Below are 13,964 nucleotides of genomic sequence, written 5' to 3' on the forward strand. Positions count from 1 at the left end.
GACTGGATGATAATGAGATGTAGTATGTATAAAGAAGAAAGAAAAAAAAACCACGGGTAGGTGGTATACAATTATGGATGGACTGCCGAGTGCCGACACAGAGGTAGCTACAGCCGTGGACTACCATACTGTACTGTGTCTGCTGCTAATATAGACTGGATGATAATGAGATGTAGTATGTATAAAGAAGAAAGAAAAAAAAAACCACGGGTAGGTGGTATACAATTATGGATGGACTGCCGAGTGCCGACACAGAGGTAGCTACAGCCGTGGACTACCGTACTGTACTGTGTCTGCTGCTTATATAGACTGGATGATAATGAGATGTAGTATGTATAAAGAAGAAAGAAAAAAAACCACGGGTAGGTGGTATACAATTATGGATGGACTGCCGAGTGCCGACACAGAGGTAGCTACAGCCGTGGACTACCGTACTGTGTCTGCTGCTAATATAGACTGGATGATAATGAGATGTAGTATGTATAAAGAAGAAAGAAAAAAAAAACACGGGTAGGTGGTATACAATTATGGATGGACTGCCGAGTGCCGACACAGAGGTAGCTACAGCCGTGGACTACCGTACTGTGTCTGCTGCTAATATAGACTGGATGATAATGAGATGTAGTATGTATAAAGAAGAAAGAAAAAAAAAACCACGGGTAGGTGGTATACAATTATGGATGGACTGCCGAGTGCCGACACAGAGGTAGCTACAGCCGTGGACTACCGTGCTGTGTCTGCTGCTAATATAGACTGGATGATAATGAGATGTAGTATGTATAAAGAAGAAAGAAAAAAAAAACACGGGTAGGTGGTATACAATTATGGATGGACTGCCGAGTGCCGACACAGAGGTAGCTACAGCCGTGGACTACCGTACTGTGTCTGCTGCTAATATAGACTGGATGATAAATGAGATGTAGTATGTATAAAGAAGAAAGAAAAAAAAAACACGGGTAGGTGGTATACAATTATGGATGGACTGCCGAGTGCCGACACAGAGGTAGCTACAGCCGTGAACTACCGTACTGTGTCTGCTGCTAGTATAGACTGGATGATAAATAATGATATAAAAAATATATATATATCACTACTGCAGCCGGACAGGTATATATTATATAATGACGGACCTGCTGGACACTGTCTGTCAGCAGAATGAGTTTTTTATAGACTAAAAAAACACCACACAAGTCACACGACGAGTGTTTAACTTTTTCAGGCAGACAATCACAATATACTGGTGGTCAGTGTGGTCACTGGTCAGTCACACTGACAGTGGCACTCTGGCTGCAAAAGTGTGCACTGTTTAATATGTACTCCTGGCTCCTGCTATAACCTATAACTGCTCCCCAGTCTCCCCCACAATTAAGCTGTGTAAGCACAGTCAGATATTATACATAGATGATGCAGCACACTGGGCTGAGCACAGATATGGTATGTGACTGAGTCACTGTGTATCGTTTTTTTTCAGGCAGAGAACGGATTATATTAAATAATAATAAAACTGCACTGGTGGTCACTGGTCAGTCACTAGTATAACTAACTACTATCAGCAAAATTCTGCACTCTCTGAGTACTCCTCCTAAGCTCCAGTAAATGAAGTGTCTCACTCTCACTATCCTATCTATTTCTAAACGGAGAGGACGCCAGCCACGTCCTCTCCCTATCAATCTCAATGCACGTGTGAAAATGGCGGCGACGCGCGGCTCCTTATATAGAATCCGAGTCTCGCAATAGAATCCGAGCCTCGCGAGAATCCGACAGCGTGATGATGACGTTCGGGCGCGCTCGGGTTAACCGAGCAAGACGGGAAGATCCGAGTTGCTCGGACCCGTGTAAAAAAACATGAAGTTCGGGCGGGTTCGGATTCAGAGGAACCGAACCCGCTCATCTCTTGTTGTTACTGCCCAGGTACACAGCATTGAGAGAGTTAAAGAAAGGGTGGGGGGCCTGCAGCTATGAGGGGGCTATATCTGCCCCTCACACACACACTGTTTTGTTCATTCTCTGAGGGAAGCAGCCAGGAGCTGGGAATGCACCATATATCTTCCATTGTGAGATCCCTCCACACAGAAAGCTAACTGAGGTTGAGTAAGTTAGGCTTCTGAAATTTTTCTCTCTTTGTTTATTGAGACTGCTAGTAACCTGTATATCTTTTCTAAACTCCTTATATTCTTTGTAATCTTTTTACCATTGTAAACCCGAAGATATTTCTTGATTATAATAAACATATAATTAGATCTGACTGCTGTGTTCTTGAACCCAAGTCAAGCCAAGTGAAGTACGTTACCTATGGTTTTCATGAGATATTGAGATTGGTGATCACAGGTGAAGCTAAAGACACCTGCAACGTCCGCAATACGTTGAAAAGTCTATGCTGGTGGCAGCGGAGATTCGCACGGCGCTGGCGCAACTCTTGGATTGGTGTATCCGGAGAGTGAGGCGGCCGGGGTCCGTGACAGTGAGGTAAACCAATGTGGCGGCTGACTACAGCCCTAAACATGGGCCCCTACCACTGCATTTCCCCAGTGGGCCCTTCATGCCCTAATCCGACACTGATGTATGTATCAAGTTTTACCTGTCTATATTCCAGTATTATAATGTACTATATATAGTATAATGAAATACAGATGCCGGAATCCCGACACTGCTCAGCATGCCGACACCCCGAATGAGATCACAATGCCGGCGCCGGCATCTCAACAGCCGGGATCCCTATCGGGTAACTGCCGGGCCAATGGAAAGGTAAGCAGCAGGGTTAGGTTTAGGCTGCATGGGTAGGGGTTAGGCTTCCGGGCAGGGGGTCATGTTTAGGCTGTGGTGGTGGTGGTGGGGGGGAGGGGGGGTTAGGGTTAGGCACCACAGGGGAGGGTTAGGATGCAGGGGGAGGGGGGCATAGAAGGTTTAGGCTGCAGTAAGGGGAGGTTAGGAGGTTAGGGGGACAGGGGTAGCATGCTTGTCCAACCCCTGTCGGGATTCTAAATGTCATGGACGGTATTACGACTGCCGGCATTTCAGCCCCAACCCCTTATTTTATCCATTACTGGAATAATTTCACTGATTTCTTTATGTTTGTGTAACTAATTCTAAGAATGGAAAAATGACACTAAAGATTTAATAATAACCATAATACTACTATTACTATTAGTACTACTACTACTAATAATAATAATAAAAGTAATAATAATAATAATAATAGTAATAATAATAATAATAATACAGGTTGAGTATCCCTTATCCAAAATGCTTGGGACCAGAAGTATTTTGGATATTGGAATTTTCCGTATTTTGTAATAATTGCATACCATAATGAGATATCATGGTGTTGGGACCTACAGTAAGTCTAAGCACACAATACATATATGTGTCATATACACCTTATACACACAGCCTGAAGGTCATTTAATACAATATTTTTAATAAATTTGTGTATTAAACATAGTTTGTGTACATTGAGCCATCAAAAAACAAAGGTTTCACTATCTCACTCTCACTAAAAAAAAGTCAGTATTTCAGAATATTTGGATATGGGATATTCAACCTGTAATAATAATAATAATAATAATAATAAAAAGTGTATTTCTTACCTTGGAAGCAATATATCAGCACTATAGCGAGCTGCATGTCTCTTTGTAGACAGAGATAGAAAATTATTATTTAAAGGAAGTTCTTACAATGTTAGAATTAAAAAAAAATTGAGACTGATTTCAGCACAGAGGAAGTAGGAGGAGAAACACATAAGTAATTAGGGAGAAAGAGAAGTAACAACAAATAGCTGATGAGACTAAAGATGATAAATATAGATTTTCTCAGAAGAACATTAGATGGAAGTTTGAGATAAAGTTGTTCAGACAATTTAAGTAATCTAATAGATTGAAAAAGTTATTAAAGAGATTTTTGTGTTTTGGAAATAAAATTTTTTGCAACCCCCACAAAAGACATTAAGGTTTGTCCCTCCTGGAGTGGGTCATGTTGGAATGTATGGATTTTGTGTATTAAATTTAGCCAAATGGTGTATATTAGATTTATACTAAACAACTAATTGAAAGACAACTATTTTATAAATTGTTCTTGTAGTGGAACAAAGACAACTTAAACGATCAAAAAATACACATATAAAATAAAATCTATAATTTATCTTGTCACATGCAAGAATAGCAACAGCCTCTGTACTACTTACACACTGGGACAAGACTCAGGAGGACTGTGTGTGTGTGTGTGTGTGTGTGTGTGTGTGTGTGTGTGTGTGTGTGTGTGTGTGTCTCTCTAGACCCTCATTAGATAATAAGTTACACAGGACTCAGACACCCAGGTGTGGAGAGAGCTGTAAGTGTTATGCACACCAGTGCCTGCAGGAATGTACTGGTGTCTGAACTGTTATGCACACCAGTGCCTGCAGGAATGTACTGGTGTTTGAACTGTTATGCACACCAGTGCCTGCAGGAATGTACTGGTGTCTGAACGGATAGGGATGCAAAACAAATGAATTCACAGACAGACTGGGGAATATGACATTACGTACACAGAAGGTAATAGGGTAACAAAATAAACACAAATTGAACAGAGAAGCCCAGAGGCTAAGCAACTGGGTGTCTCCCTAGTATTAGTAATGCTCAGATGGAAAAAGCAAGATGTTGTGTTTTAATACGTAGAGAACCCGAAATGCTGTTGCTAAGGGCAACAGCAAAACCCTAAAGGGTTACCAACGGGTGTGGCAGTAAACTCCTTGGTCAGAGATGGAATGATAGACACAAGGAGAGTCTCCACAATCCTAATCCTCACTTGCAGTGCACAGGTTCAGCTTACTGCCACTTAAAACTGACACCTGAACACCTTGCACAGTGAGACAGGATTTAGGCAGGCAAGTCTGAGAATACAGCCGCAAACTTGCTAAGTTCACAGAGTAGCAAAAGAACCCCAGCAAGTTAAACGACTGACTCCAGTCTTACTGCTAGGTCTGGATTGGCAGAGTGTAGTACCAAATCCCCAGGCTTATTTGCAGTAAGCAACAACAAATACAAAGCTACACAGTACTGGCTAACTTTCAGGAACTAACTAACCAACAAAGATTCAGCAGCATCTGCTTAACCTGAGAAGAGGGTTTATATAGCAGGTGCTGTCCACGCCCCACTCAGACCTCACAGACTGTGAGCACAAAAACCAGCACCGGATCCCCTGCCGTGCACAGAGCTTGTAACCACTGCACAGCAAAAGACCCGAACCGGAGTATCAGCTGCGCTCAGGTTACTCCGCTAGCACTTGTCTCCCGGTTGCCATGATGACGTGGCAGCACAGGGCAGGAGACCCTAACAGTAAGTGACACATGGATCCCACTCTGTGTCACTTATAGCTCTCTCCACCCTCCTATCTCTCCTCTGGTTGGGAAGCTCCATCGATAGTTAATTAATTCTGATACTTCTGTGTCTCTGCCTGTACTGCATACTGTCCTGCTCGCATTCTGGCTGTCTCTTTCTGCTGCTGCATGAGAGGGAAAGCTAGTGATGTCAGTGTGGTCTGGCTGGGGGGCACCCTGGCAGAGGGGGGTCCAGGGCACAGTATGCCCTGCATCCCCCTTAATCTGTCTTTGCCTCCAGTTCCCATTATGCCGTACAAGAACTCCAGTTCATATAATGCCACAGTGCCTCCACTCTGTGATGTGGGCATTTGTGAGGGCCGCTCTGTATGTGTGGGTCCCTGAGCAACCGCCTAGGCCTACCTATTGTAATTTGGCACTGGATGTTGGGATCAGAGATTGTAGTCCCTGTGTCATGGAGGCTGGTGGGAGAGACAGGAGGATATATAACATAGGGGCCTCTTTATCAGTTAATATTTGAGGGTCGTCTCCATAAAACATCTGCTTTCAGCTGAAACAGCAAATATTAAGTATCCCCTGGATGTATGTACAGAGAGGATGGGATCTAGTAACTGGCGTTTGGGATCCCGCTGGTCACCATAAGGATGCCGGGATCCTGGGCTCAAGGTTGCCGGCAAGAAGGGGGGTAAGTGTAAGGAATGCTCGGTGGCTCGCTGCGCTTGACACAGGTTCTATTCCCACTCTGTGGGTGTCATGGACAAGGGAATAGTCCCTGTTAGTCGTCATGCCGACTGTCGGGCTCTCCAGTGCTTGGGATTCTGGCATCAGCACATAGCGTCTGGCGGTCACATGACTACCTCCCGTACAGAGAACTACAGACGATATCTACTGCACTTTAATGAAGAGGCAGCCCTTATAGGGTTCTATGGCGGCTGCTTTATTGACGAATTTATGAAGCTTGGCTCCTGTAGCTAACACTGTCTTTAGATGGCATTAGCCATTGTAGCCTATGGGCTACTTTCTGGGAGAGGGGTCTGTAATAATCCCTCTCTGGCAATCGCCCTCTGCACTGATGTGCCCAGCAGACCATCATGTATAGTAGCGCTGCCGGCTCCCACAGAACAAGTGTAGTGGTTACTTTACCTCTAACACATGGCAGGGATGGGATCCTTTCGGAGTCGCTGTCCCTGCAGGTGTATAAGGATAAATTGGGGGAAATCCATAACTTCATATTGCTGCAATATGTGTCAATGAAAAATTATTAATATCAGGTCTAGAAACTGATATTTAATAAATATGCCCTTTAGTCTCATAGGAAATGTGGTCCTGCCTCAGAGTTGCAAATTTTGGAGGTTTACCACAATACACATGGATGCTATTAGCATTTAAAAGGCGTACGCAACCAATGAGGCTATGGTGCCAAGTATACGTATAGGGGGCCATCCAAATGCAGGGAAGCGTACAACTCTATACTGTATGGGTAAATATACAGTATGTTGCAAAGAAAGGGGGCGGTAGTAAGCACAAGTTTTGTTTATTATATAGTAGTAAGTTGTACTGGTGTGTGCCCGGATATGTTATCTTATTAGAGTCTCTCAAATTGTTAATTACACTTAGAGAACGTTTTTGTTTTTATTGTGTTGTTCGGGCAGTGTCCCCCATGAGTCAGAGAAATGCGTATTTAGATAGGGAAGAGAGAGAAGACTTGTGTATGTAAATATACATAACACTTAACTTTTATTGTCTATCTCATAAATAATCCAGTTTCTGTAACAAACACGCAGTCAATAAAAATGGATTAAATCATTGGAAGAATATTCCCTTCTCCTTTCATCTCAGCAGGGATCAACATTAGGTGGTTTACCCTGAATCAATTTATAAACACTTACCTGGATACTCTGCATGTCCTCGTAGTAAAAGGTGACACCGTTAACAGCAAACAAGAGTGACAGCAAAAAATGACATGACAACTTCAGACTTCAAACTCCGAACCGGAGATTATCCCACTCAATACATCACAGAGTATTGTACAGTATGTCATGTGCAGGCGTCACATTGCGCTGGTATAGGAGTCAATCTCTGAGTGATCTGAATGGAGATCGTCAGTTCACACAATCTCTTGTAGCAAAAACCTATTTCAGGTCTGTCAATTATATATCAGAACATCGGAGTTTATACTAGTATCCACAGTGTAACCCTTGTGTCAGCATGCTAGTGTCAGGGCTACTCGGCCTCCCTGTGTGTGCGTGTGCAGGAGGTACATGAAATGAGGTTATATGGAGGCAAAAGGAATGTATAAAGATTTATAAATGCACAATAACAGGATCCATAGGTATAAACTGTATTATCATCAGCATATAAGAGACCAGGTATGTAAGCAATTAGCTGGGTAAATGCAGGATACCAGAGTGCTGCGAGAATGCAGGCCAGTTATGCAGGATACCTGAGTGCTGGGAGAATGCAGGCCAGCTACTCAGTAGTCCATTAGCGATGAGCTGGGAGAATGCAGGGCCAAAGCCGGCGGAACCCGCTCAACGAAGGGATGCAGTGCAGGTAGGCGCCAGGCAGGAGAGGCGCTCTAACTGCTCTGCATCCCTTCACTATGCGCTGTTGTTGCCGGCTGCCGCTGCACCTATCACTGTACAAGCCGCGGCAGCCTTGATCGCGGATCTTCTATTTCCCCCACTCCAGCCCTGCCGCTGATGTCACCTCCTCCCGTCCTGTGTCAGCGCTGTAACGCTAGTAAGGGGAGGTATGGGGGTGGGACCAGCAAAGGACAGCTTCGGGAGCAGAGAGCAGCAGTCACTGCTGACTGCATTACTGCCAGTAGCCACTAGATGCCCCCATCTCTATGGCTGGAGCCATCTCATCACCTGACAGGACTCAGGAACAAAAGAGAGACTGCCCGGGACCAGTACAGAGGAACTAAAGTGAGTTTTCTTTTTATGTGTGATTATCTGTCTGTCTATCATCTGTCTATGTGTCTGTCTATTATCTATATATCTAATGTTTAAAAGGGGGACGCTGTCTGCCATATTGTGTAAATAGGGGACGCTGTCTGCCGTAATGTGTAAAAAGGGGATGCGGTCTACCTAATGTGTAAAAAAGGGATGCTGTCTGCCGTAATGTGTAAAAAGGGGACGCTGTCTGCTGTAATGTGTAAAAAGGGGACGCTGTCTGCTGTAATGTGTAAAAAGGGGGACGCTGTCTGCCGTAATGTGTAAAAAGGGGATGCGGTCTACCTAATGTGTATAAAAGGGACTCTGTCTGCCGTAATGTGTAAAAAGGGGATGCTGTCTGCCGTAATGTGTAAAAAAGGGGACACTGTCTGCCGTAATGTGTAAAAAGGGGACACTGAATGCCGTAATGTATTAAAAGGGGACGCTGTCTGCTGTAATGTGTTAAAAGGGGACGTTGTCTGCTGTAATGTGTAAAATGGGGATGCGGTCTACCTAATGTGTAAAAAGGGGACACTGTCTGCCATAATATGTAGAAAGGGGGGCTCTACCTGGTTTAGTGGCGCTACTGTGTGGCGTAATTTGAATAATGGAGACTACCGTAATATGAATTGGTATTATTTTGTGACCACACCCCTTCCCTGTGAAGCCACGCCCCTGTATTTTTTCTTGTTCTGTGTGATTGTCTGTCTATCTGTCTATGTGTCTGCCTATTATCTATCTATCTCATATCTATGGGGGAGTGTATTTTAGCATAGCAGGGCTGCGATCACTTGTGCAGCCCTGCTATGCTAAAAAAGTTTAAAGCAAAACAAGACCAGCCCTGCAGCTACTCACCAGTGTGATGGATCCAGCGATGATGTTCCCAGCTGTGACGTCAGACATCCACCCTCCAAACGCTTGGGTCCGCCTGCGTTGGACCCACCACGCGTGGAAAACGGTGAGTATCTTGCCCCGAATGCCTCCAGCCTGTCCGTCTTCTTGCAATCGCAGATGCAATCACCTTTCTCGCTGGCAGCGTCGCTTCCCAGTGATGGCATGCGCAAAGCATCCGGCGTGCATGTGCAGTTCCGACCCGTTCGCACCGCAGCGAAGAACCACTGCGTGCGAACAGGTCGTAATGACCCCCAATGTGCTGTGTAATGTGAACAAGATTGTGCTACTTTGTGGAGTAATCTGAATTGGTACTATTGTGTGGCCACACCCCACCCGCTTCTTGCAGCGTGCGACTTCGGTGCGCACTTTCCCTTTATGAAGTATGGGAGGGAGGGTGCAAATTTATAGTTTGCAGGGAGGCACCGAACACCCTTGCACCGGCCCTGTACAGGCCAGCTATGCTGGATAGCAGAGTACTGGGAGAATACAGGCCAGTTACCCAGTAGTCCATTAGCGATGAGCTGGGAGAATTCAGGCCAGCTATGCAAGATAGCAGAGCACTGGGAGAATGCAGTTCAGCTATGCAGGATACCTGAGTACTGAGAGAATGCAGGCCAGCTACTCAGTAGACCATTAGCGAAGAACTGGGAGAATGCAGGCCAGCTACTCAGTAGACTATTAGCAAACTGGGACAATGCAGGCCAGCTATGCAGAGAAGCGAATACTGGGAGAATGCAGGCCAGCTACTAAGAAGACCATTAGCGAAGAACTGGGACAATGCAGGCCAGCTATGCAGAACAGCAAAGTACTGGGAGAATGCAGGCCTGCTACTCAGTAGTCCATTAGCGATGAGCTGGGAGAATTCAGGCCAGCTATACAGGATGGCAGAGTACTGGGAGAATGCAGGTCAGCTATGCAGGATACCAGAGTACTGGGAGAATGCAGGCCAGATACGCAGTAGACCATTAGCGAAGAACTGGGAGAATGCAGGCCAGCTACTCAGTAGACTATTAGCAAACTGGGACAATGCAGGCCAGCTATGCAGAGAGCCGAATACTGGGAGAATGCAGGCCAGCTACTAAGTAGACCATTAGCGAAGAACTGGGACAATGCAGGATAGCAAAGTACTGGGAGAATGCAGGCCAGCTACTCAGTAGTCCATTAGCGATGAGCTGGGACAATGCAGTCCAACTGTGCAGGATACCTGAGTACTGGGAGAATGCAGGCCAGATACTCAGTAGTCCATTAGCGATAAGCTGGGAGAATGCAGACCAGCTATGCAGGACAGCAGAGTACTGGGAGAATGCAGGCCAGCTACTCAGTAGTCAGTTAGCAATGAGCTGGTAGAATGCAGGCCAGCTATGCAGGATAGCAGAGTACTGGGAGAATGCAGGTCTGCTATGCAGGATACCTGAGTACTGGGAGAATGCAGGCCAGCTACTCAGTAGTCCATTAGCGATGAGCTGGGAGAATGCAGGCCTGCTACTCAGTAGACCATTAGCGAAGAACTGGGAGAATGCAGGCCAGATATGCAGGATACCTGAGTACTGGGAGAATGCAGGCCAGATACACAGTAGACCATTAGCGAAGAACTGGGAGAATGCAGGCCAGCTACTCAGTAGACTATTAGCAAACTGGGACAATGCAGGCCAGCTATGCAGAGAGCCGAATACTGGGAGAATGCAGGCCAGCTACTAAGTAGACCATTAGCGAAGAACTGGGACAATGCAGGATAGCAAAGTACTGGGAGAATGCAGGCCAGCTACTCAGTAGTCCATTAGCGATGAGCTGGGACAATGCAGTCCAACTGTGCAGGATACCTGAGTACTGGGAGAATGCAGGCCAGATACTAAGTAGTCCATTAGCGATAAGCTGGGAGAATGCAGACCAGCTATGCAGGACAGCAGAGTACTGGGAGAATGCAGGCCAGCTACTCAGTAGTCAGTTAGCAATGAGCTGGTAGAATGCAGGCCAGCTATGCAGGATAGCAGAGTACTGGGAGAATGCAGGTCTGCTATGCAGGATACCTGAGTACTGGGAGAATGCAGGCCAGCCACTCAGTAGTCCATTAGCGATGAGTTGGGAGAATGCAGGCCAGCTATGCAGGATACCTGAGTACTGGGAGAATGCAGGCCAGCTACTCAGTAGACCATTAGCGAAGAACTGGGAGAATGCAGGCCAGATATGCAGGGTAGCAGAATATTGGGAGAATGCAGGTTAGCTATGCAGGATACTTGAGTACTGGGAGAATGCAGGCAAGCTACTCAGTAGACCATTACAATTAGCTGGGACAATGCAGGCCAGCCATGCAGGGGAGCAGAATACTGGGAGAATGCAGGCCAGCTACTCAGTAGTCCATAAGCAATGAGCTGGGAGAATGCAGGTCAGCTATGCAGGATACCTGAGTACTGGGAGAATGCAGGCCAGCTACTCAGTAGACCATTAGCAAAGAGCTAAGACAATGCAGGCCAGCTATGCAGGATGATAAAATGGGGTGTGCTCTCTCTACAATGGCGCTGGTCTCTCATACGGTCACCTATGTATGTGGATAATACCCAGGTGTGAAAGTGTATGTTGAAACACACTGCTATGGTAAATGAAATGGAATTTAATACAATACTAACATGCAATGTCTAAAAACAAGCAACACATAAAAAAACACAAGTGGACTGGGAACAGGCCATGGGGGGAATGTGATCCTACCGATGCAGGTGGAGGAGCCACAGGTGTCAAATAGAGGCAGGGTACCCCGGGAAATACCCTGCTGGTGGCTCCTCTGATCGAATACCATTCCAGGCAATCAGGAAAACAGTCTGCCAAACGTCCAGGGGGTGGGCAACGCCACAAGGTATTTCCAATGCGTTTCGGGACAGCCTGGTCCCTTCTTCGAGGCAAGATACCTTTGTGGCTTGATAAGGATCTTTTTACATGTCTTTTAGCCAGTGAAAAATGGCCGAAAATGGCGGTAAAATTTCACTTCCTGTCCAAACCGGAAGTGACATTTGCGGTCCATTCAAAGGATGTTTTGACCAAAAATGACATAAGAAATGCATTCCACAGTGTCCATTGCTATCTCCTGAGAAAATATCAGCTTCTATGAGTGGGAAAAGCGGAGGACAATCGTTCTTGATGGTCATTAGATAGCATTTTGATTGTTTCCAATACAAATAAACAGAAATTATAACCGGAATTAATATTCAAATATGTCCCATTATGTCCTTTATTAGCTTGAAGGAGAGGTAAACTTATACAGACATCCGGTGAAGAGGATGGATCACAGTTCTTTCGTAGTGGTCGTTGAATGGCATTCTCATGTAGAAACAATGTAGTTCCCCACTGACATGAAAAAAGGAAATACAACAATAAATAAATAATAGGAATAAATTATTCTAAGTAAGGTATACACCTGAAAAAGGAGGGCCGTTAAGCATGACTAAGTGGTGATGGATAGAAGATGTGGCTGGTATGATGTTAAAGAAACCATTTCATTTCAAAGTCTTGATAAAGACCATTGGGGGAAAGTGTTTGTAAATTGAATATCATCCTCATTTTTGCTTTTGCTAGGTTGGCTTTTAGATTCCTATCTTTCCATGTGGACCTGATATTCCGGAGACCTACAAAGTAGGCAATTGAATTGGTGGAACACTGATGTTCCTTCTGGAAGTGGTCTGAGAGGTGGTGGGTGGCAAGGCCTTTACGGATGTTGCACAAATGTTCCCCTATGCATGTTTTCAAGGCCCTTAAAGTTCTACCCACATAGGATTTACCTCATTTGCACATGATGAGGAAGATGACACTGGAAGTATTGCATGTGATGAAGTCTTGAATCTTCAATTTATTACCATTAATGATGACTTCTGTGTATTTGGTTTTCTCTGTTTTGATGCTTCTGCACCCCACACATAGACAGCATCTGTGAAAGCCAGCAGTTCTTATCGGATTGGTGTTTTTTACAGGTAGGGCACTTTGTACCAGTTTGCTCTTTATATTGGCCACCTTACGGTATATGAACTTAGGTTTGCTGGGAAGAATGTTTCTTAATATCGGGTCTCCTTGGAGGATGTGCCAATGTTTGTGAATGATTCTTTCAAAATATTTGTTATCTGAGTTGAAGCCTGTGAGAAAGGCCCATTGACTTTCTGATGTGGATTCCATTTTGGTCTTCTTCTGGTCTTGAATGAGCGGTTCTCTTTCACTGAATTTTATATCCTTTCTTCAGGGGCAAGGCGAGTACTCATGGCTGTACCTTTGCGTTATTTTCTAATGATGAATCAACAGAAAAGAAAAGGACCGTATTCAACCTCAGCGACAGAGACTTGACAGATACAGAAATCAGAGTTTTGGAGAAAGGGCTCAAATATGCACCATCAACCACGGCCGATGCATTTGAACAATACATAGATCTCCAGAAATTCACCAGAAAAATGACATTGAAAAAATGCTTGGCGATACAGGAGGCCAATTCAGAGAATATGGAGAACACATCTGAAGAGACCGATACTAACCGTACATTCAAAAAGAAATCACAATTTTATCCAGCTCATAATAAGGGAAACTTTTTTGAGACTTTTCAAAAATTGATCACTGAGGACTTCAGAAAGAAGAAAATCTAGCACACCAAGATATGCCACAATCTATTGCAAAAGAACGTCAAGCCATCACCGATTTAAGTAAGGATTAGAGAAACACCATTAAGCCCTGTGACAAGGGAGGAGGAGTTGCTATAATTAATACAGATGACTATATTCTGGAAATCATGGGACAGCTAACAGATGTTAACACCTATCAAAAGTTAAAAACTGATCCGTCATCACGCA

General features: G+C 44.8%; 1 protein-coding gene across 1 annotated transcript in view; it reads right to left on the reverse strand.

Moving 5' to 3' along the window:
- LOC134934208 (uncharacterized) overlaps window positions 1-7,218 on the reverse strand; it is a 76,662-nt gene extending 69,444 nt beyond the window's left edge. Inside the window, exon 1 of the mRNA XM_063929696.1 lies at window positions 7,204-7,218. Coding sequence (XP_063785766.1) covers window positions 7,204-7,218 — 15 coding nt within the window. The remainder of the gene's footprint in view (window positions 1-7,203) is intronic.
- Between the last annotated feature and the right edge of the window lie 6,746 nt (window positions 7,219-13,964).

The sequence above is a fragment of the Pseudophryne corroboree genome, chromosome 6 (assembly GCF_028390025.1).
Source record: "Pseudophryne corroboree isolate aPseCor3 chromosome 6, aPseCor3.hap2, whole genome shotgun sequence".
NCBI classification, from domain to species: Eukaryota; Metazoa; Chordata; class Amphibia; order Anura; family Myobatrachidae; genus Pseudophryne; species Pseudophryne corroboree.